The sequence below is a fragment of the Diadema antillarum genome, unplaced genomic scaffold (genome assembly GCF_040938485.1).
Source record: "Diadema antillarum isolate AM-2024a unplaced genomic scaffold, OU_Dant_1.0 seq00000999_RagTag, whole genome shotgun sequence".
NCBI lineage: Eukaryota > Metazoa > Echinodermata > Echinoidea > Diadematoida > Diadematidae > Diadema > Diadema antillarum.
In genome coordinates this window covers 379,355-400,256 of record NW_027271837.1, presented here as the reverse complement: position 1 = coordinate 400,256, position 20,902 = coordinate 379,355, and the positions used below count along the sequence as shown (strand labels likewise).

The 20,902-nt window shown below is 42.5% G+C and overlaps 1 protein-coding gene across 1 annotated transcript in view; it reads left to right on the top strand.

The window, feature by feature from the left end:
* The window catches only part of LOC139742442 (A disintegrin and metalloproteinase with thrombospondin motifs 7-like), a 177,026-nt gene that overhangs the window by 91,457 nt on the left and 64,667 nt on the right, over positions 1-20,902 (top strand). Inside the window, exons 15-19 of the mRNA XM_071652981.1 lie at positions 10,422-10,542; positions 12,060-12,301; positions 12,693-12,834; positions 14,128-14,251; positions 16,373-16,601. Coding sequence (XP_071509082.1) covers positions 10,422-10,542; positions 12,060-12,301; positions 12,693-12,834; positions 14,128-14,251; positions 16,373-16,601 — 858 coding nt within the window. The remainder of the gene's footprint in view (positions 1-10,421; positions 10,543-12,059; positions 12,302-12,692; positions 12,835-14,127; positions 14,252-16,372; positions 16,602-20,902) is intronic.

Sequence of the window (20,902 nt, the reverse complement as noted above, 5' to 3'; positions counted from 1 at the left end):
CCCTTGGGAGTTGAAGGTCACCACAAGGTCAAAGGTCACAGACATGTAATGAGACTAGTTATAAGACTAGTACTCCATATCATGTCCATATGTCCAGCATCAATAAGCCAGGCTCTGGTCACATACCCATTAATGTAAAGTCCCTTCAAGGACTCTGCTCACTTGCCACGTTGGCTATTTTCCAAAAGTGGTCTCACTTGCAATAAAGTCATCATCACATACAGTCAAGCTGGAAGTCTCTCTCTCTCCAATGTTATATGTAGTCAAGTAGCACTACTAAGAACGTAACATGGTGTCAGGAGTGAAAAGCTGTAGTCATGGATGGTATGAAGATACCAGACGCCTTGTCCCTGCAAGGAAATGTGGCAGAGAATTGGAAGAGGTGGAAGCAGAGGTTTGAGTTGTACCAAACAGCGAGTGGCTTGGACAAGAAAGAGCAAAAAGTACAAACATGTACTTTCCTCCACATCATTGGAGAAGATGCACTGGAAATTTTCAACACCTTCAGTTTTGAAACGGAGAGTGAGGGATTCAGTCAGACCAAGCCTTGCCAAGATCATTCAGAAATTTTCTGAGTACTTTGAGCCACAACCTAACGTCACATACGAGAGACACGTGTTTAACACGAGATTCCAACTGGAGGGTGAGACTATCGATCAATTTGTCACCGATCTCAAGACTAATGCAAGTCTTGTGCATTCGAAAATCTGCATGACAGTCTCATCAAAGATCGTATTGTCGTCGGGATTAGAGATGATGGCACGAGAGCACGATTGCTGCGTGAGAAGGATCTCACACTTCAAAACGCTGTAGACATTTGCCGAGCAGCCGAAGTTAGCAAGTCGCAGGTGACAAAACTTGCCACCGGGGCTGTGGGCAATTTGGAGAAAGATGTCCAGCAAGTTGCAAAGAGAAACACCGGCAAGACTTCCGACATAAACCCAAGCAAAGTCAATGTGGTCGCTGTGGATATGTTCATACAGGAAAAGCGTGCCCAGCGATGACAAAAAAGTGTAACAAATGCAACAAAATGGGACACTTTGCGAAATGTGCAAGAGCAACGGTAAAAACAAGCGCGTGCACGAAATCGGAATGTCAGAATCAGATGACAGTCCAAGCAAATACCCTGTGAAGGATAACGCCGAAATACCCTATAGAGGATAAAACGGGAGGACCGAGCTAGCTCGCCGAATCTGGCTCAGTGCCAAGCGAATCGCCCTCACGTGTAAAGTCTATGGCAACCGACAAAACCGCTTCGACTTGTCTGCGTTTAAACACAAACGGTATTTTTTGCTTGCCGCGGATTGTGCTCATTATCCCTCAGAGGGAAGATTATTAGTCTTTTCTTTCATAGACACTTTTGCAGGGTAATCCAGGGCGAGCTAAATTCACACGTTCTCTGTCATAGCACGAAATGTTCGAAAATTTTGTCCACTTAGCCTTATTCAATCCAGTCTGCATTTGTCAGGCTATCGCTACTGGAACTGAGAAAAACGCACGCACACCGCTTGCCTCCGTATACGCAGATAGCCCACGTGGAATGGCCGACAGGTGATCGTATTGCTCTCTGGCTCGCCTTGCTTACCTGGCCGCCGCTTTCGTGGACTAATGCTCGCTGCTGTGAGAAGGAACCTAACTCATCCCACATTGATATATTGTACATGAAATCAATACTGTAAATTTTGGAAATACATTGTGTAGGATGGCATCGATGCTTACCTCTTTATAGTATGATCTCCCGGGGACATTAGAAGATGTGTCAACGCAGGTAATAAGAAAAATCAAAATGTGCATTGATCACGTCCCTGCGTCGATCTTGGGAAAGTGCTGTGACATTGAAAAGATTTATTACCCTGGCCGTTCTTGCAGTCTCGATCGGCAGTGTCTGTTGTAGAAAATCACTGCGAAACACATTGTACAAGTCGTACCACGCAGGTTTCTTGGGAGGGGGTGGGGAGTGATGTTGCTTTTCTGTTTGTATCTTAATTTGTAAGTCGGGTTTCCTCGGTACCAGTCAGCTGCCAGTGAGATCATGGATGATTAGCACGGTACAGTTTGTCCCTGTGCACCAATCAGGCATAGTTATATTCTCTTTCCACCTCCCTGAATTATGGAATATACACAGCCATGACTGCATGGACGGCACTTTTTGAAGACCAAGGAGGCATTTTGTGTTATATCTACTTGGGACTGTGGGAGAATTATAACTGAAAATTGTTCCAACTTCCATTTGAGAGAGGAACTGTGTATTTTTTTTTGTGTGTGTTATCATCCTGAAACGACTATGTGAACTTAGTGTAGTTTAGATTAGTTTCGATTTGTGCACATTGTCAAAACCCTCTTATCGCGATGTGCGAGGACTGTGCGTGGTATCTCGCCGGCTGCAAATATCTTTTTTCGTTCATGGAAACGCCATGGGACATGAATTATTCATAAGTTGAGCTGAAATTTTGAAATGCGCAAGCGCGTGGACTTCGGTAAAATCCTATAGCTTGGCCAATTTGTACACGAATGAATGGACTCACACACTGTACATACATGATCACGTGTGATCACTGCGTGCGTACGTACGTGCTCGATATTCCGTTTACATTCGATTCGCAATTCATGAGCGCCCTACGCAACCCCGCTGGTAATATGCGGCAGGAGTTGGAGAGCTAGAGGAAAGCATCGTGATTGTCAGCCAGGGCTGTTGCCCCAGCCGGCGGCGTGGCGAGCATGGTTCAATTCGAAGAAAATGCAGTCGATTGTGGAGAGCTCGCGTGAAATGTACAACTTTCCAAGCTACAACCTCTACAGCCATATGGGCTTGGAATTGATGCCACATTACCACTATTTGTACATGCATAAATGACCAAATAAGAGCTCTTCTCAATCTGATATCTTTTGCACGCCCTTTTTGTCGATCGGGTACTATAGTATTCCTAAATACACCACTACCACAGCAGGCCTACTTCGTATTTAGCTATGTGAAGCGGACATGTATTCACTATCGACTTCTTAGTGCTGCCAGTGACTCGAGCATCGCGAGTGCACGTTTAAAATACAACATTAAGATCATTACCAATCCACATGTAAACCAACAGTAGATCGAACTTCAGTTAGAGTTTGGTTCTGCGTTTTCAAACTGATAAGTCAATTAGACGTACGTGATATGTGAGCGTGATTGTATCCAATTGTATCCAATGTACAGAGTGCTACTAGGTGTTTCAAAAAACATTTCCCACTTTTGATCATTAATAGTTCAAAAACTATTCATCCGATAAAACTGTCATTGATATGAGCAATAGCTGAATAGTGTACAATTTGGTTGAAGGTAATTTGCACGTGAAAGCATAAATCAGTTTCATTAAATCTAAGATTGATTTTGAAGTAAGGTTTCAGATTTTGGTCAAATTTTAACCCTCTGTACAAAAATTGAACTTTGCACAGGAACCAATGATGTGTATGTGAGTGTGTGCTGACAATGGCCCTGAACAATGGACATGCCTGAACCACCTGTTGACTAGGCGTCAGTCTCGCGCTCCCTGGCCCATGAATGCTTAATCAATAATTCATGTGGATTGCCCTGGGCACTGCTAGTCTGAATTCATGCACGGGTAAAGTGCTTGCAAACACCACATATCGTTCCAGCTGGCAATCGTTTTCAAATTTTGCTTCACATGTCACTAAATTTTGGACATAAATAAGAATAAATTATCTAAAGTTCCTCATTTTGATACAACTGTCCACTGATTAAATAGTCTGACAAAATTTTCGCTTTTTCGATAAGAAGAGATCATTTTTGGTAAAGAGTTCAGCAGCACAAAGTTATCATTGGGGCGATTTGTTTCACAGTAGATTAATTTAAGGCTCCATATACACAAGTGTATACTCTTTGCTTCCTGTCACCATGTTTACGACACTGAACAGAAGGTATTCATTGCAATTTCGTTTTTCAGAAGTAGGGAGAGCACTGTCACGACTCAGCGACAGTATCGGCAGGCGTTTGACTTTACACAGATACTGCCAGAGGCTGAATAAAGACTAGTTGTGATAGTGGAATTTCTCATGAATAAATAATGAAGCATTCAAACCCTGGCTATTGTTCAGGACCATTGTCAGGGTGTTAACCACACACTCACATAAACACCCATAGACCCCTGTGCAAAGTGAAATTTTGTACAGAGGGTTGAAAATAGAGCAAAATCTGGAACCAAACTGTGAAATTAATCATGGATTTCATGAAACTGATTTATGCTTTCATATTTAAACCACCTTCAACCAAATTGTACACTATTCAGCTATCACTCATATCAATGACAATGCTATCTGATATATAGTTTTTTAATTATTAAGAATCAAAAGTGGGAAATGTTTTTTGAAACACCTAGTATGTGTGTGCAATGTGATGTTCGTTGCATGTTGGAGCTATAGCTATCGCAATTGCAAGCAAGCGACAGTTCAATTTCCCGCATGCAGTTGTTCACTGATCGGACGAACCTCGTGAGTGCAGTGACATGTTTACGCACGAACGTGTATGTACATATACATGCACAACACACACACACACACGCACACATACACTGGTACTAGTAGCTAGCTCGCTGCATCGGGCGTGCGCTGCATGCACACGCGATCCACACAACGATAATAAAACGCATAATAATAAATACGTTCCATGTGCAGTAGACCTGTGCGAGTCGAGTCCGTTCATTGTGTACAAGCTGGCCAAGCTATACAGTTCACGGGCTTGCGCATTTCAGTCTTTCAGCTCAACTTATGAATAATGCATGTCCCATAGCGTTTCCATATACGGAAAAAATATTCGCGTCCGCTCCCCGGCTGGTATGTGACGCTGTGACATGTCGCTGTGACATGCCTGCATGTGGGGGTATACAAACGGCGCGGACTGTGCGCATGATGGGTGCACAAGGCCACCCAGATCATGGTCAGCGTGCAGCGCTCGCACGAGCCTGCAAAATCCGCATAATTTTGAGTCATAAATCGAAACGACCGGCAACGAGAATAGCGATAACGATCGCAACGCTTCGTTGAGCCGCTGAATAGCCCTGAGAGGGTAATTCAGGTTTATCCCTGACAGGGTACTTGCTTGGACTGGATGATGACATGTTTGTGGACATGGTGGAACACAGTTAGCATGAAACCAAAGCGAAAAAGCAAGACTGGATGGTGAAGTTATCCATTGCTGGTAACATAGTGGAGATGAAAATGGACACAGGCTCACAGTGCAATGTACTACCACTATCTGTGTGCAAAAAGTTAAGTGCCCAACTGAAGCGTTCTAAATGCAAACTAGTGACCTACTCCGGGGAAAGGCTCAGCCCTGCAGGTAAATTAACTTGATTGTCACAACCCACTCTCTGATGACAAAACAGACACATACAAACATACAAGTGTGATTTCAATTATTTTGTTCCTGATACGGGATACATGATTTCTGCCAAGTATGTAGAACGTTTGACATGAGGTACTCTGTGAACATAGAGGTAAATTGTACCCACTAGAATTTCAGGTGCTCGACCAGAATGTCGCACCAGTACTGGGTCTGGAAGCATGTGAACACCTGAAACTGATAAAGCGGATTGAAACATTGGAAAGTCACGTGCAGCCAGAGGTGCTGCACAAGTTTGATGTTTTCGACGGGCTGGGATGTCTGGAAGGGGAACACCACATCCATCTAAAACCAGACACCCAGCCAGTAGTACATCCACCAAGGAAAGTGCCTGTGGCACTCCGTGAAAAAGTGAAACTGGAGTTGAAACGCATGGAAAATCTAGGAGTGATGGTGAGGCAAGAGGAGCCAACACAATGGGTGAACAGCATCAATATGGTGGTGGTCGCGAAAAAGTCAGGCAAAGTGCGTATATGCCTGGACCCGAAGCAGCTAAATGACGCAATCAAAAGAGAGCACTACCCTATGAAAACAGTGGAAGAGGTAGTGTCCAGAATGCCCAACGCAAAAGTGTTCAGTACCCTCGATGCCAACTGTGGATATTGGCAGCTGAAACTGAACCTAAAGAGCTCCAAACTATGCACTTTCAACACGCCTTATGGTCGTTACAGGTACACAAGAATGCCATTTGACATTAATGCCGCACCAGAAATTTTTCAACGTAAGATGAATGAGTTGTTCGAAGGATTAGATGGCGTAGAAGTCATCATGGATGACATCCTAATCTGGGGAGCCAGTGAGGAGGAGCATGACCAACGTCCGGAACGGGTCCTACAGCGCGTTCAGGAGAGAAATCTGAAGCTGAATCCGTCGAAATGTCTGTTTAAGGTGATGGAAGTGACATATAACGGGCATGTGTTGACGCCGGATGGTGTGAGGTTAGATCCAAAGAAAGTGGAATCGGTAAAACTCATGGAGACGCCGACCAACAAGACCGAACTGCAGCGATTTCTCGGCACAGTGAACTATTTGGGAAAATTCCTTCTCAATCTAGCGAATGAAATTGCCCCTCTACGCACGCTCCTTGAAAAAGAGGTGTTGTGGCACTGGGAGTCGCCACAAGTGACAGCATTTGAGCGTTTGAAAAAACTAGTAACAGCCGGTGGTGGTAAGCGCAGATGCATCAAAAGACGGTGTAGGAGCAGTCGTCCTTCAAAACGGTAAGCCTGTTGCATATGCCTCAAAAGCGCCAACGGCAGCTCAGCAAAGGTACGCACAAATTGAGAAAGAGCTATATGCCACGACATTTGCATGCGAGCGCTTTCATCAGTACCTGTTTGGTCAGACATTTAGAGTAGAAACAGACCATAAGCCACTAGAATCGATAGTGAAGAAGCCGCCAGCAGAAACACCGCCACGCTTGCAGCACAATATGTTGCTCAAACTACAGAAATACAGTACAGTATGATCGTAGAGTACAAAAGAGGCAAAGATCTTGTCAAAAAAGGCACACTCAGTCGCAGTTACCTGCCAGTGACAGAAGAAGATTGCAGTGATGAAAGTCCCACGAGAAATTGCTACATATTGGGACTACCGCGATATGCTGACAGTAGAAGATGGTTTAATTTTCAAAGCTGACAAAGTACTCATCCCTACAAGCCTCAGACCAATGATGCTTGACAAAATTCATGAAAGCCACCAGGGCATAGAAAAATCAAAGAGATTGGCTAGAGACATCATGTTTTGGCCAGGAATGTCTAAACAAATTGAAGACAAGTGTCACGATGTAGCACGTGTAGTCAGTTCAGACACAAAAATGCTAAAGATCCAATGATTGGACACGAAATCCCCTTGAGACCATGTCAAAAGGTTGGCACAGACCTATTTGAGTTAGGAACTGAATCATACATTGTGCTAGTAGACTACTACTCAAACTTCATCGAAATGAAGAAGCTAGCAAGCACAAAAGCAGCAACGATAGTGGCATATTGCAAAGAGCAGTTTGCGCGCATGGAATGCCAGATGAGCTAGTATCGGACAATGGTCCACAGTACACGTCTTATGAGTTCAAGAAATTCATACGTGAGTACCAAATTCAACATACTACATCATCTCCGCGATACCCTCAGTCAAATGGTCGCGCAGAGAAAGCAGTGCAGAGCATGAAAAACCTGCTAAAGAAAGCAAAAAGCGATGGTAGAGACCCAAATCTTGCCATTCTAGATTATCGCAACACACCGAGTGATAGCATGCCATCGCCAGCGCAGCTATTCTTAGGTAGTCGCACTCACACTAGGTTTCCAACTGCCAGCAAGCTTCTAAAACCACACACAATTCAATCGATTCCAAAGAAGCTACATACAAAGCAAATGAAACAAAAGCATTACTATGACAGTGGTGCCAAATCACTGCCTCCTCTCTCACCAAATGAACCAGTCTTAATGAGAAACGAAAAACTGTGGAAACCAGCAGTAGTGGTTAGCAGATTAGGCAAACCCCGATCTTACATTGTACGAACCACTACCGGAGCGCATTATCGAAGGAGCAGGAGAAATCTCGCAAAATCTCGCATGAAACCAGAAGACACCACCGTGGATGAAGAAATGGCAAATGACAACACTGGGCCGAGGAGCGAGGACGTTCCAAAGCAAAGCGTAGAACATCCGGTGGTCATCAAAACAAGATCAGGTCGCGTTAGCAAAGCACCTGAGTATTTTGTAGCGATACCGTGACTGAGATAATATATGAGATGTTAACCTGTTGAATGATTTGGACTGATACGACAACGATTTTGGATTTTGGATTTGTGATTGGACTGATTATTGAGTTGAATGATTTGGACTGAAACGACAACGATTTTGGATTTTGGATTTGTGATTGGACTGATTAATGAATAATTAGAGTTCAAGATTCGCGAACACAATGAACTCTGTGAAACGAAAAGTTACGATGGACTCAGTTTTTGGACTCAGATAATATTGCTACCTGATTGTGATGTGTTTTCCTGTCCGTTTTGGATTCATATGCTGTTGAATATGGTCATGATTGTGTTTAATTCAAAGTGATTGTGTTTTATTCAAATTGTGCTGCTTGCAAACATTACAAAACAGGGGTCAACAAACTTTAAAGGCCCAATGTTAAGTTTTTATGACACGTGTCGATTATGGCTCATAACTTTTGATCTCTATGTCCGTTTGTGATCAAACTTGGATGGTAGATGTCCCTTTTGGAGTTGAAGTTCATCACAAAGTCAAATGTCACAGACAGGGGTCAACGAACCATAAGGGTCATCACATCTTGTTGTAGAGTTCACGCATTATTTCCGATTCTGGAAAAAAATCTGTCCAGTATCGAGTCAGTGTCCGATTAGTCGGTTTAGTGTCGGGCAGTTGTCGAAGTGTCGAGTTGGTGTCAGATCACCTCCACCACATGGATCGGAATCGGCAGACAGATATCGGACGGATACCAACGTTTCATTAGCCAAGTCAAAGCCGGATCTTTATCGGATCAGCAAGTAAAAAGGCTCCAGAATACCTTTGTCGGTTCAACCCATTTCACACAGATTTTTTTTTTTCTCAACGGAAGCAAAGATTATTGCTTCAGGCCATCCATTGAAATGTATTAGATGGCAGTCTGATGAACCCGATTTGTGCTAGTCGACCATCAGGTCAGTGTCTGACACGCCGGGCGTGAATCGACGAGGCAAGATCGTGCGACATATGTCTGACACTGACTGGATAGTTGACTAACACAAGTCGCATTCATCAGACTGCGGTCCATTACATTTCGTTGGTTGGCCGGAAGCAAAAAACTTTGCTTCTGAAGAGTGACCAATGAGAAAAAAATCTCTGTTGAATAGGAGTATAATCAGAACCTTAAAATGTTTATATTTTGGGGATCAGAAGAACCTCTGATTGTAAGTGGGAGGAGGGGGGGGGGGGGGGGGGATACGATACACATTATGTGTATGTAATTGCCGGCGTGTGGGTTGAGTTCACATACTTTCTCTTCTTATCGAAGGGGACTATTCAATTGTTCAAATACTCCCACGACATTTGACCGAGTAAACTCACGGGGTCAAATACCCCATTTTCATATTTTTTATCTTCTTCGCACCTCTATAGAAACAAAGATTCCCCTCCCCCTCTCCGCCACAGATTATTCATTTTTTTGGCATAATGAACTTTTTTTTTTCCATTGCCGGGTTAACGAACCCTCGGAATAACGACCCTTATATATGTTCGGATTAATGAACCTTCGGAGAACGAACAATCGAAATAACGCCATAGATTATTACATTTTTGGAACAACGAACTCTATTTTATTTTCGGATTAACGAACCTTCGGAGTAACGAACATCATCCCCAAGTGGGCACCACTTAAGGGCCACCAGGTGGACAATGCCCTGGAATGGGCGGGGGATAAAGTGCGGCCAAATTTGCACATTTTCATCCTCTTTTTGAAAAATCATTGTCGGATTTTCACCAAATTTGACAGGTGGTATTGCTAGAGTGTAGAATATTTATTTTTACAAATAGTCACTTCACCTCACTTGGGGGGCCCAGGGGCACAGTGCACGGGGAAGGGTTAGGGTAGCCCCCGGATTACGTAACCTTTATAAATTTTATGTAGAACCATAAGTGATAAGCTATTCAAGTTACTGCCATGAGTAAGTATGTTCTGCATAAGTGACAAGCTATTCAAGTTACTGCCATGAGTAAGTATATAGGTGACTGTTATTGTCAAGTTTGTTCAATACACATCCAGGGATGGGGGGGGGGGGGGAAAAACTGTGGTGATGGGAACAAATTGGGCCTCATTTCATATTTTCATCTTCAATTGAAAAACATGGTCAAATTGTTTATACAAATATCAAACATATTTATAAAAAGTGGGCACCATACCCCAGGGAACACATTGCATGGTCAAACTTTCTACATACTTGGCAGAAATCATGTATGCCGTATTATGAACAAAATATTTGAACTCACACTTGTATGTTTGTATGTGTCTGTTTTGTCATCAGAAAGTGGGTTGCGACAATCAAGTTAATTCCCCAGCAGTGGAGGACAGATGTGGGGTGTGTCACGGTGATGGATCCACCTGTCAGACGATCAAGAATAGCTTCACTATCCGATCAGGTCGAGGTAACTTACTGTTTCCGAGTACACCGCCACACAAAATTTCGATTTAAAGTTCCTTGCAAGGCTTTCCACAAAGGTGATGGGTAGCCTTTCCGGTTGCAGCTCGTTTTTCTGAGTGTGTAATTCCGGGAATAAAAGTAAGGTTTGTTATTCCGAAATATTAATGTTCATAGTTCCATCGGTTCATTATTTCGAAAGTGAATAAGGTTCGGTAGTCCGAAAATGAAATAAGGTTCGTTATTCTGAAAGTGAAATTACTTTTTGTAGTGATGTAATACCGTGGATGATTAAAAAAAAAACACGGTAGGATACTATGAAATTGGGTATGGTGTTATGGGGGCATGATACGCGTGCATGTTTTCTGACAAAGCGCTTGTTGCATCATGAAGTGGCGTGATCAAGAATCTTGGATTTTGATTTCATCTGAGTAATCTATGCCTGAGCAAATGGATTTTAATAGATAAAGATTACAATGTAGTAGTGTGAATAATTACAATGAATATGATATACTATGAATAGGAAAAATATTGATCTTAGTAATGTTAATGATGGTCAATGGTAACAATAATAATGGAAGTGATTATACTTCTTTGAATATTTGTCATTATTACGCAGCTAATATCGTTAATCTTTATTGTTTGCATGTCATTATGATAATCACTATGAAAATTTGGAGAGGTAGTGCACTTCAATAAGTTTTTATGGAACAGTGTGTGTGTGCGTGTATATATGCGTGTGTGTGTTTAGGTAACTGATAGAATCCTTGCAAATATTGTTTGGATGCCCATCTCATTATTCAATAAAAATATATATTGCACACTTTCTCTCAAGTTGAATTTGAACTTGAAAATACTCTGATTAACAAACTTTATTTCATGTTCGAATTGAAACGAACCCCTATAACGTACATGTAAGCGAAATTTGTGTGTTTCCGTATCACGAACCTTCGGAATAAAAAACCTTATAACATTTCCTGATTGAAGAACCTTCTCAATAACGAACATCACCCGCCTTTCCTTTCATTGACTCATCAATTTCCTTAACAAAATATATAAATGAATACAAAATTAAGTTGAAAAAAAGACTAACATATAAGTTGCAATATCCCAGCTTGAAGTAAAGGATTAGGGAGAAGAATGTAAAGTTTCATGTAATGCATATTACGTCTTTTTCAATTAGACATTGTTTTAAGTTAGATATTCAAACTACATTACCAAGCTAGTAATGGATAAGCGCTCGAAAATATGACGCCGACACTCTTAGAAAATATATAGCTCGAAGAAGGTTGTGCTTTTTTCAATATAGCGCATGTAACTTCGGAGTAAGGGGAGAAAAGTTACTAATATCCTTCGCTGCCCTAACGGCAATGAAACATGACAAAACACGGGAAACGCACATCCCATGCTTGCACTGTGACACTAAACCATTGTAAGATTTGCAAATAGTAAAACATGTTCACTTTGTGTGAGGGATGATGTTATAGGACTCACAGTGGCGTGCTCATTTTCTGGCTATGGCAGGCTACGTTGAAGCGATCGTCATTCCCGCCGGCGCGCGCAACATAGTGGTGGAGGAAATTGCCGCTGCCGGCAATTACATCGCCATTCGGGACACTGCAGGTCGCTACTACTTGAATGGTGACTGGATAATCGAGTGGAGTGGGGAATACGAGGCAGTGGGCACTACCATCAGCTACCAGCGCGTTGGAGACAAGGAGCGCGTCGAGGCACAAGGACCTATCACAGAGCCATTGCACATCATGGTTAGGAAACCCCTGTTTCCCGGCTCATTCTTTGTCGTTTGTCGGCTTCCTCTCCTCTTGCTCGTCATATATTCCGCTTCTCTTCTCCATTAACCTTCTCTTTCTTCTCTTCTCAAGTGTCCTCTTCCGTTTCACATTAACCTATTCTACTGATTGATGCTACCACTTATGCCAGATATATGGAATGTCTGGCACTCCTGAAGACGGTACAAAAAGAGAACATTTTTGTTCGTTCCCATTGTCAAACACATCAAACCATTACGTAGTTTAATGAAATTTGATGTCATGTACTGCCATGTACACACATACAGTACGTCATAGAGAGGGATTGTTCGTGAACGTATCGTTGTAACCATTGTAATATGTGTCATTCTCTGTTGTTTTCGTCCAGCTGTTGTTCCGAGCACAGAACCCGGGTGTAGCGTACGAGTATACAGTACCTAAACTGGCCAACGAGACGACTGAATCACCAGTTCAGCATTTCTCCTGGGCCTTTGGGGACTGGTCACCTTGTTCAGCGTCATGTGGAGTCGGTAAGAGGTGATGGCTTCCCTGCTTGTAACTAGGCTTGCATCTCTGCATGTCATCACGTTTAGCAGGGCCGGCGGCGGGGGGGGGGGGGGGGGGGGGGGTTCTCGGTACTTTTTTTTTGGTACCATACAAAGGTGTCACCACTTTGCCCCTCCCCCACACTTTTTTTTTAATCCTGGAAGTGCGTAAGTGGCACCAGAAAGAAATAGATAGAAACCTAGAAAAATCCTAAAAACTTTCATCGGTTGGGGATGACAATAAATTTGAATGTTTAAGCTTCTACCATTAATCATAACATTGAATGAGATGAGGCTCTTATCATTGATTTTGAAAGCAACTGGATGAAAAGAAAAATAAAGGAATCACTTTGGATCAGAAGGATTAATCCAGCTCTCAATGGAGACTCTGGCAATACCCTCTCACCCATCTATGGTCCAGTGATCAACAAAGACAGGCAACGGCAGCACGACAACACCTCAATGCAAAAGGCTTGAGAAAGTAGTCAGGAGTAGGACGAAAGCTTGCCCACTACAATTAAAGGTTGGTAGAAGCTTAAACATTTAAACCTAGAAAAGTGTGAGCGTGCGGTATGGCTTTTTGTTTGCTTGTTAGCTCATGAAACCCGGAAGTGGCACCAGAAGTCTGAAGTTCCCCCCCCCCCCCACTTTTGAAAACGTGGCGCCGGCCATGTTTAGAGTACATGTAGTTTTGTAGAAACAAACTCTCTTATCTATAAAAGACATATTGTTGACATGTCATCTTCTACATAATCATATACTCGTGGTTTTAGTGATTAACAATATAAATGCTTGATACTGTGACAATGGATATAACTCAGAAACAATGGTCATGCACATGGTTGCCCGAAGTGGCGGAATTAAAACTTTGTGGCCAAATTTTGACCTATTCATCTCACTCATCTTATCCTATTACGTTATACACACTGGTATTGGTAATTTTGCATTATTTGTTTTTTCATAACCACTTTTGTGATAATGTTTGATGATCGTTTGCTTTGGAAAACAATCGCTCATGAGCATTGCTTGGAAGTGTGTATCACGTTGCTCTGCTCAGTCCAGAAGTGGCCACCCCCCCCCCCAAAAAAAAACCCTAACAACCCAACAACAATATTCTACGTATTTGTAACAAACGAATGATATGAGTCGTCTGCTCACAAGATGCGGTAAAAGCAAGATGCAAAAAGGAAAGGTGTGAACAATGAGATACACTCTGAAGGCCTCTTATGCGAGAACATCACTAAGTGCATTTTACTCACGCATGTTTACTGGTCCAAGGGTCGCAGAGATCTAATGTGGTGTGCATGGAACGTGTAGCTGGGATGGTGGATGATATGTACTGCGAAGATCAAAAGGCAGACGACATACAGCGAACGTGCAACGTGCACCAATGTCCAGCAATGTAAGTCCGCTAATTTCAAAGAAAATGTTCAAAAATCAGGAGTATCAATATGCCACTTTCTTTTTCAGCACTCGATATTTTGACAGATTGAGCGGATAATGTGATATATCCTCTTGGAAATGCATACAGTTTTGCTTAAAAATGAACGACCAGCCTTAAATACTTCATCCTGTCTGTCGTTTTGCTTACGTTGATTTTCAGTGAGTTGGATAAACTATCACTTATACCACAAGTTTATTGTTACAAACATGTATATCATGACTGCGTTGTCATTTTGAATACATAAAGACACCAATTTCAAACTAGACTTAGATATTTGTCAAGACTGACAAATTAGGTGATCCAATCCGTGATTGGAAACGATTTTCCATGTGATTGTTTAGATGTTTATCAAACAACAAAACCTACCCGCACCAGGATTCTAACGCGGCATCTTTAAAAGACGATCATTGTTATTGCACACAATTTCCATAAATCGCAGCTCTAGGTTCCCATATCACCAAAATTTCTAGACGTGATCCCGTAAAAAAACCCCGAAAAAACAAAACAAGAGTATATAGTGTCAACTATAACATATAAAAGCTGGGAGAAAAATCCCCCAAGATAAGTTGGTTATTGCTAAATGAACAAAATGATGTCAATTTGCATTAAAAAAGACTGCCATAAAGATAGCTTTAAGAATCATTTCTAGTTCACCTGAGCTGAAGGCCCAAGTGAGCTATTGCGATCCGTCTTTGTCCAGCGTCAGTCATCCGTCGTGTAATCTTTTTACACTTTCATATTTTTCTTTAAAAAAAACCCATGACAGATTCCCACCAAACTTGGCAGGTATAGCATCCCTAGGGCGATCGGGATATAGCCGGTGGGGCGATATGGTTCAAATTGGGGCCTAAAGTTTACATTTCTATTTTCTTCTTGAAAATCTCATGGTCAAATGTCACCATACTTGGCAGGTATCATTCCAAGGGGGATAGGGTATCAATGTGTTCAAATGGGCAGCGTACTCCCAAGGGACCCGGCCTTGGAGGGCCCAAATCCCCCAAATTAAGGAATCTTTCAAACCCTTCTCAAGAACCAGAGGTGATAGAGCTAAGTACTTTAAAGTACTTTGCCTTTTAACTAGAGGCTGCAAAAATGCGTGGAAAGTAACTTGCGATACTTTCGGGACCCCGGGTCCCGCTCTTGTTTTTTTTTTTCACATTTATGATGTTGCCAAATTAAAAAGTCATGATTCGACAGAGAATTTATTAAGCTACAAATTCTGAAATCTGGGTGAAAATTGATCAAGGGCAATTGAGATACGCTCATATGAATTATAGATTTAATGACGTCATTTTGAAATGTTGTACTTTTACTTTATACAGGAATGTCATAAACAGAAAATAAATTTTCCAGCCTCCATGACGCGTCATATCACATAAACAACCAATCGGCTTTCAGGAAATGTAGGGAAAAATCAAGAGGGGTGGGTGGTCGTCGTCCATCCTAAAGAGTTTTAAAGAATTTACATACGCATTTTTCGCATATTTGCACTGTATATTGCCATTGTCACTTGCCCGAAAATTCAACTTTCATGGGGCCCCTATGACGTCATATCAAGTTGGGTAGACTTTATTTTTTTTAATGGACATAATCTCCATGATATCATAGACGGAACCCATGCAAAAAATACAATTATTGCTTCACATATGCGCGTGTAGGTGCAAACGACAAGTGCGCGGGTGCATTTTTTTTAATGCAGTAAAATGGTCTATACCAAATTATTCTAAAGCTCATATGAAGCATTGTACAATTATGACTGGCGCATACGCGTACGTAAGTGTGCGTCATTGCATTTTATTTTTATCGTAGGTAATCAGCTTATTTAGTGACTAAAATCCAAGAGTCACGGCGACATCGTTTTCAGTTTATTGTCTATTTAAATCCTTACTTGTTGTCTAAAGGCATATCAGCTCTTCTTGATGCCCATGCGGTCACGCGCTTTGCATCCTGTGTCATAAGCAGAGGGCTGTGGTCATGGGAAGTGTTAAGGAAAGAAAAATGACGGTGACAAAACGAGAAACAGACAGTTTAAAAAAAACACATAGACAACCTTCGCTTCTCCCTTTTGATATCTCCCAGCTGGTGGGTAGGTCCTTGGCAACATTGCTCCGTGAGCTGTGGTACGGAAGGGACGAGACAGAGGTCAGTGTTCTGCATTCGGGGTATGATGAACGGAGAACACGGCGTGCTACACGACTCGGATTGCATGCAAGAGGGCCAAGAAAAACCTGCAACAAAATCTGCATGCGAAGACCTTCCTCGATGTGAACTAGCTACTGGCATCTGGTTCGCCGGTGATTGGTCCGAGGTAAAGTTGCGCTTCTTTTCTTAAAATGGGGAGGGACCCTGTTTTCTTGGCGGAAATAATTTGTAACCCATTGATTTCGAAAACTTGGTGGATCATATACAAAAACTAGAGGGGCCCTCTAAGGCGGCAGACCCAGAGTAGTTGCAATACTATATAATGTGGTCAAAACTACAAGGTCACGTAGAATTTGCAAGGGTCAATTGATCATCACCAAAATCTCGGCGTGGGTAATGAAAAAGACATACAGTAGTATATGGTGCTGTGTCCAAATTTCGCCCAAGACTTCAAATTTCGCCCAGTGAGATAGTGCACTGAGAAATGGAAACATACGCACTGCAGTGTGACTGGGACCGAGCAAAAATTTTCCGTGATTGAGGAATGTTCCTCCAGTGAAAAAAAAGTATCAATATTAAAATATAAAATCACCAATTACGGGCCATTTTGTGACGACGGAAAGCGAATTTTCACAAATTCAGAAGGAAGAGTCCCTCAAATAAACGTAAATTTCGAAATTCTTATGAACATTTGAGCAGCGATGTCCGTCGTCTGGGAGTTCTGTTTTCGTATGGTAGCGGAAAATCGCAAAGTGAGAAACGGGAAAATGTTCAGAGTGGTCGTCTCATCATACTATACTATGGGGTCAAAACTACACGGTCACACAGAATTTGCGAGGGTCAACCGATTATCACCAAAATCTAATCTATTTTTTCCTGTCACTATCCAAACATTCCCTGAACATTTGGTGCAAATCTGTTCACCCGTTCTCTTGTTATCTTGTTATCTTGTACACAAACAAACAAACAAACAAAGATACGGGACCCTTATCATACCCCCTGCCGATTTTTATCGGCGTGGGTAAGTATGGAACTTTTAGGATATTGTAAGGAACCGGTTAGCCGTATCCACTCTGTTTCCTTGAAGGCGTTTACTATGGCAGCCAGACTGCAGGAAGGCGTTTATTATGGCAGCCAGACCGCAGCACGTACGGTTGTTGCGGCACAAATTGTTACCCCCGGCTCTGGTCGACAATTTGTGCAGGAGTTGACGGCACAAATTGTCGCCTCTGCACAATTTGTCGCCTGGCAACAAATTGCGCTGCTCGTGTAGTTCCCAATTTTTGACCTCGATGGCGACAATTTGTGCAGGCAAAATAAAACGTAGCTTGTCACATGCGCACAAATTTCAAATCCATGAACGGATAAGATGTTTGTGTGCGCATGCGCTGGCCGTAGTATTCAGTGTATGTAGCTCTCCCAAGGTCCTCTCGACGGAGTCATATTCAGTCATCAATTCGAACAGAAAGGGACTATTGGCAGAACCAAACGTTGCCCGAAGCCTGTTTTCAATACTTCAACTTAATTGGTAAGTCTTCAAATTGAAGAAATTTTTGGATTTTAAATTGATAATTACCCGCGATACTAAATCTGTCATGATCCTGAATGCTACAATGCGAAGCCCCATTACGCTATGCGTATGGGGCTGCTGGTCGCAGTTAATTGCATGATTACTAAGACATGAGAACACTTTGGGGCGAGTAAGTTGACATGAAGGACTTTGGCATCCACGTTGGTGATAACGTCGTCTACCCATCCCCCCAGACTCGCAATTTAGGCGTTATCTTCGATGTCAATATGTCTTTCAATGCCCATAAGATACCAACTTCGCAACCTTAGCTTCATTCGTAGTTATCTGACCAGAAGTGCAACAGAACAGCTTGCCCACGCCCTCATCTCTTCTCGCCTTGACTTTTGTAACTCTCTCCTCCTCGGCCTTTCCCAACGACAGCTCTCCAAACTTCAACGCCTCCAAAACTCTGCAGCTCGACTTGTCACCCTCACTAAGAAATCCTGTCACATAACTCCCGTTCTTCAGTCACTTCACTGGTTACAAGTTGAAAAGCGTATGATCTTCAAAGTTCTCTTGATACTGGTTTACCACACAGTCCATTATTGATGGACTTTCAGCGCTTTATAAGAGGCCACTATTATTGTTATTATTATTAAGTCTCACAGTGTTAGTTATATGAAAGGTACTTTAACCTGAAACACAAACGTAAGACAAGGAAATTCAGGGAAACTTTTGAGGTACCAAAACTTTATATTATCTTCAATTTTGCAATGTGAAAATGTGTGTGTGTATGTGGGGGGGGGGCTGCATGGTATGTGTTGTGTATGGTGTGTAGGTGCTTATATGTGACGTGTGTATGCGTGTGCGTGTGTGTGTGTGTGTTTGGAGTATAATACATGTAATATGGGTGGAATCTGTGTGCATGTGTGCATGGTGGTCGTACAGTTTTTCCTCGCAAAAAACGGATAGTGCGATCCGACCATTGTCCTATAGTTGCACGTTTCTCCTGTATCTGTACTGTACTTTGTCGTTTTCCACGTGTTTTGATCCGCGAGGTCTCCTGTAAAGTCCATTGCTGCAAGAGATGGAACGGATACAACGACTGTGTACAGCACATCGAACGCATACTCATGGCATAGCCACATGACAATTACCGGGCATAGCCACATGACAATTACCAGGCATAACGCATGTAGTTACAGATGACAAACGGATAGGACGGTCATGAGTGATGATTACAGCATATCTACAGGATATCTACAGCACATCCACAATATATGAACAGGACATGAAGCTGAAACGTATATGTATTGGCCTTCCTGCAACTGGCTCCTGCAAAGACACACAAAAACATTGTAGGACTTCGCCCTTCTAATTTAATGCCTCTCTGTCTTTGATGAACTGCCACCGGCTCCAATCTATACATCGATACAGGGCAGTCTAATAGGCAGATCTGAATCTGCAGAATGCCAACATGGCCCTGCAAAAGTATACTGCCGCCTGGAGGAGGCATCGCAAGCAACAGAGAAGGCAGATGCGGTCCAAGAAGTGGCAAATTGGTCCTGAGAGACGCAGGCAATTTGGCTGGTATGACCAATTGACATGGACACATGATTTGATAAAGGCGAAACAAATTCGAACTACTTTGCTAAGTCTCCCCGAATTTACAATGCAAAAATGTTGTGTTTTTGGTGAAAAAGTGAGAGGCACATCAAAAAGAAAGCAAAATGCATCATATGTTTCAAGATCGGAAGACCATCATCTACTTGGGGAATAAAAAGTTCTTCTTTCGGAAAAGCAAGATTTTTAGTTAGTTTACTATCATGGCTGTTGTAAGATTGTTGTAGATAATAAGGAACTGCAGAGATCTGAACAAATCTAGGGAAGCATCATCATCACCTATAATACACTAGTTTTAGGTTTTACCACCAAAAAGGGCAGCCTTGATCAGATTCACTATCATGGGGCAGTGAAGTATAATTCGATATGACTGGGCAACGGCTGAGATACTGTTGGATATTCACGGGTTAAAAGTTGTGAGTGAACTTTGAGTTGAAAATGAGACGATGAGTAAAACCCATCAAACTTAAAACCAATGACGTCAAGGTTCAAATAGCATTAGGGAATCTAAATGAGCCATCTTCATGTTATACCTTTGATATGATGTACGTCGTATCACAGAAACTGTTTGAGAGAAAATAGAGACTGCTTCAAACCTTGGTTTTAGACAAGTGCGCCCTCGGCAGCACAAGCGCACCTTCCTTGGCGCTCCTAATTTGCAATCTATTTTCACAATTTTTTGCCCGTTTTCCAGTGTTGTGACTCAGTGGATTTTCTGTGTAGATGCCATTATATGTCAAGGATAATGTAGGAGGACTTCACGTCACCAAAGACCATCTCGAGTAAGTTGTTTTAATAATCATTTTTCTGCCAATGGAAACATTGTGGATTGCTCTCCGTCCTCCTCGGCTTCCTCGCTCTTCCTCGAGAATAGTCATTGGAGCAGTGTATTACCCACCCCGTAGCCCAATTGCTGCATCACTCCTTGATCATATCGGATCTACAATTGACGTTATTCTAACCAAACAACCCGATACTGCGGTCTTCATCATGGGTGACCTTAATCACCTGGACCTCAGCGGAGTCATGTCTAACGCGTTCGTCCAGGTTGTTGACCAACCCACTCGCGGTGATGTCATCCTTGATAAGATATTCACAAACAGATCTAGCAGTTATCGACCAGCAGAGATCATACCACCCATAGGACTTAGCGACCACAATTGCGTCCTACTCTTGCCAACTTTCGAGACTCAGCGGAGCAACACCACGCGAAAACGTCTCGTGCGGCCCATGCCAGATAGCAGCATTCGTCAGTACGGAACATGGATATCTGACCACGATTGGTCAGAGGTATATGATGCACACGGTGTACAGGCTAAGTGCTCGGCCATCTA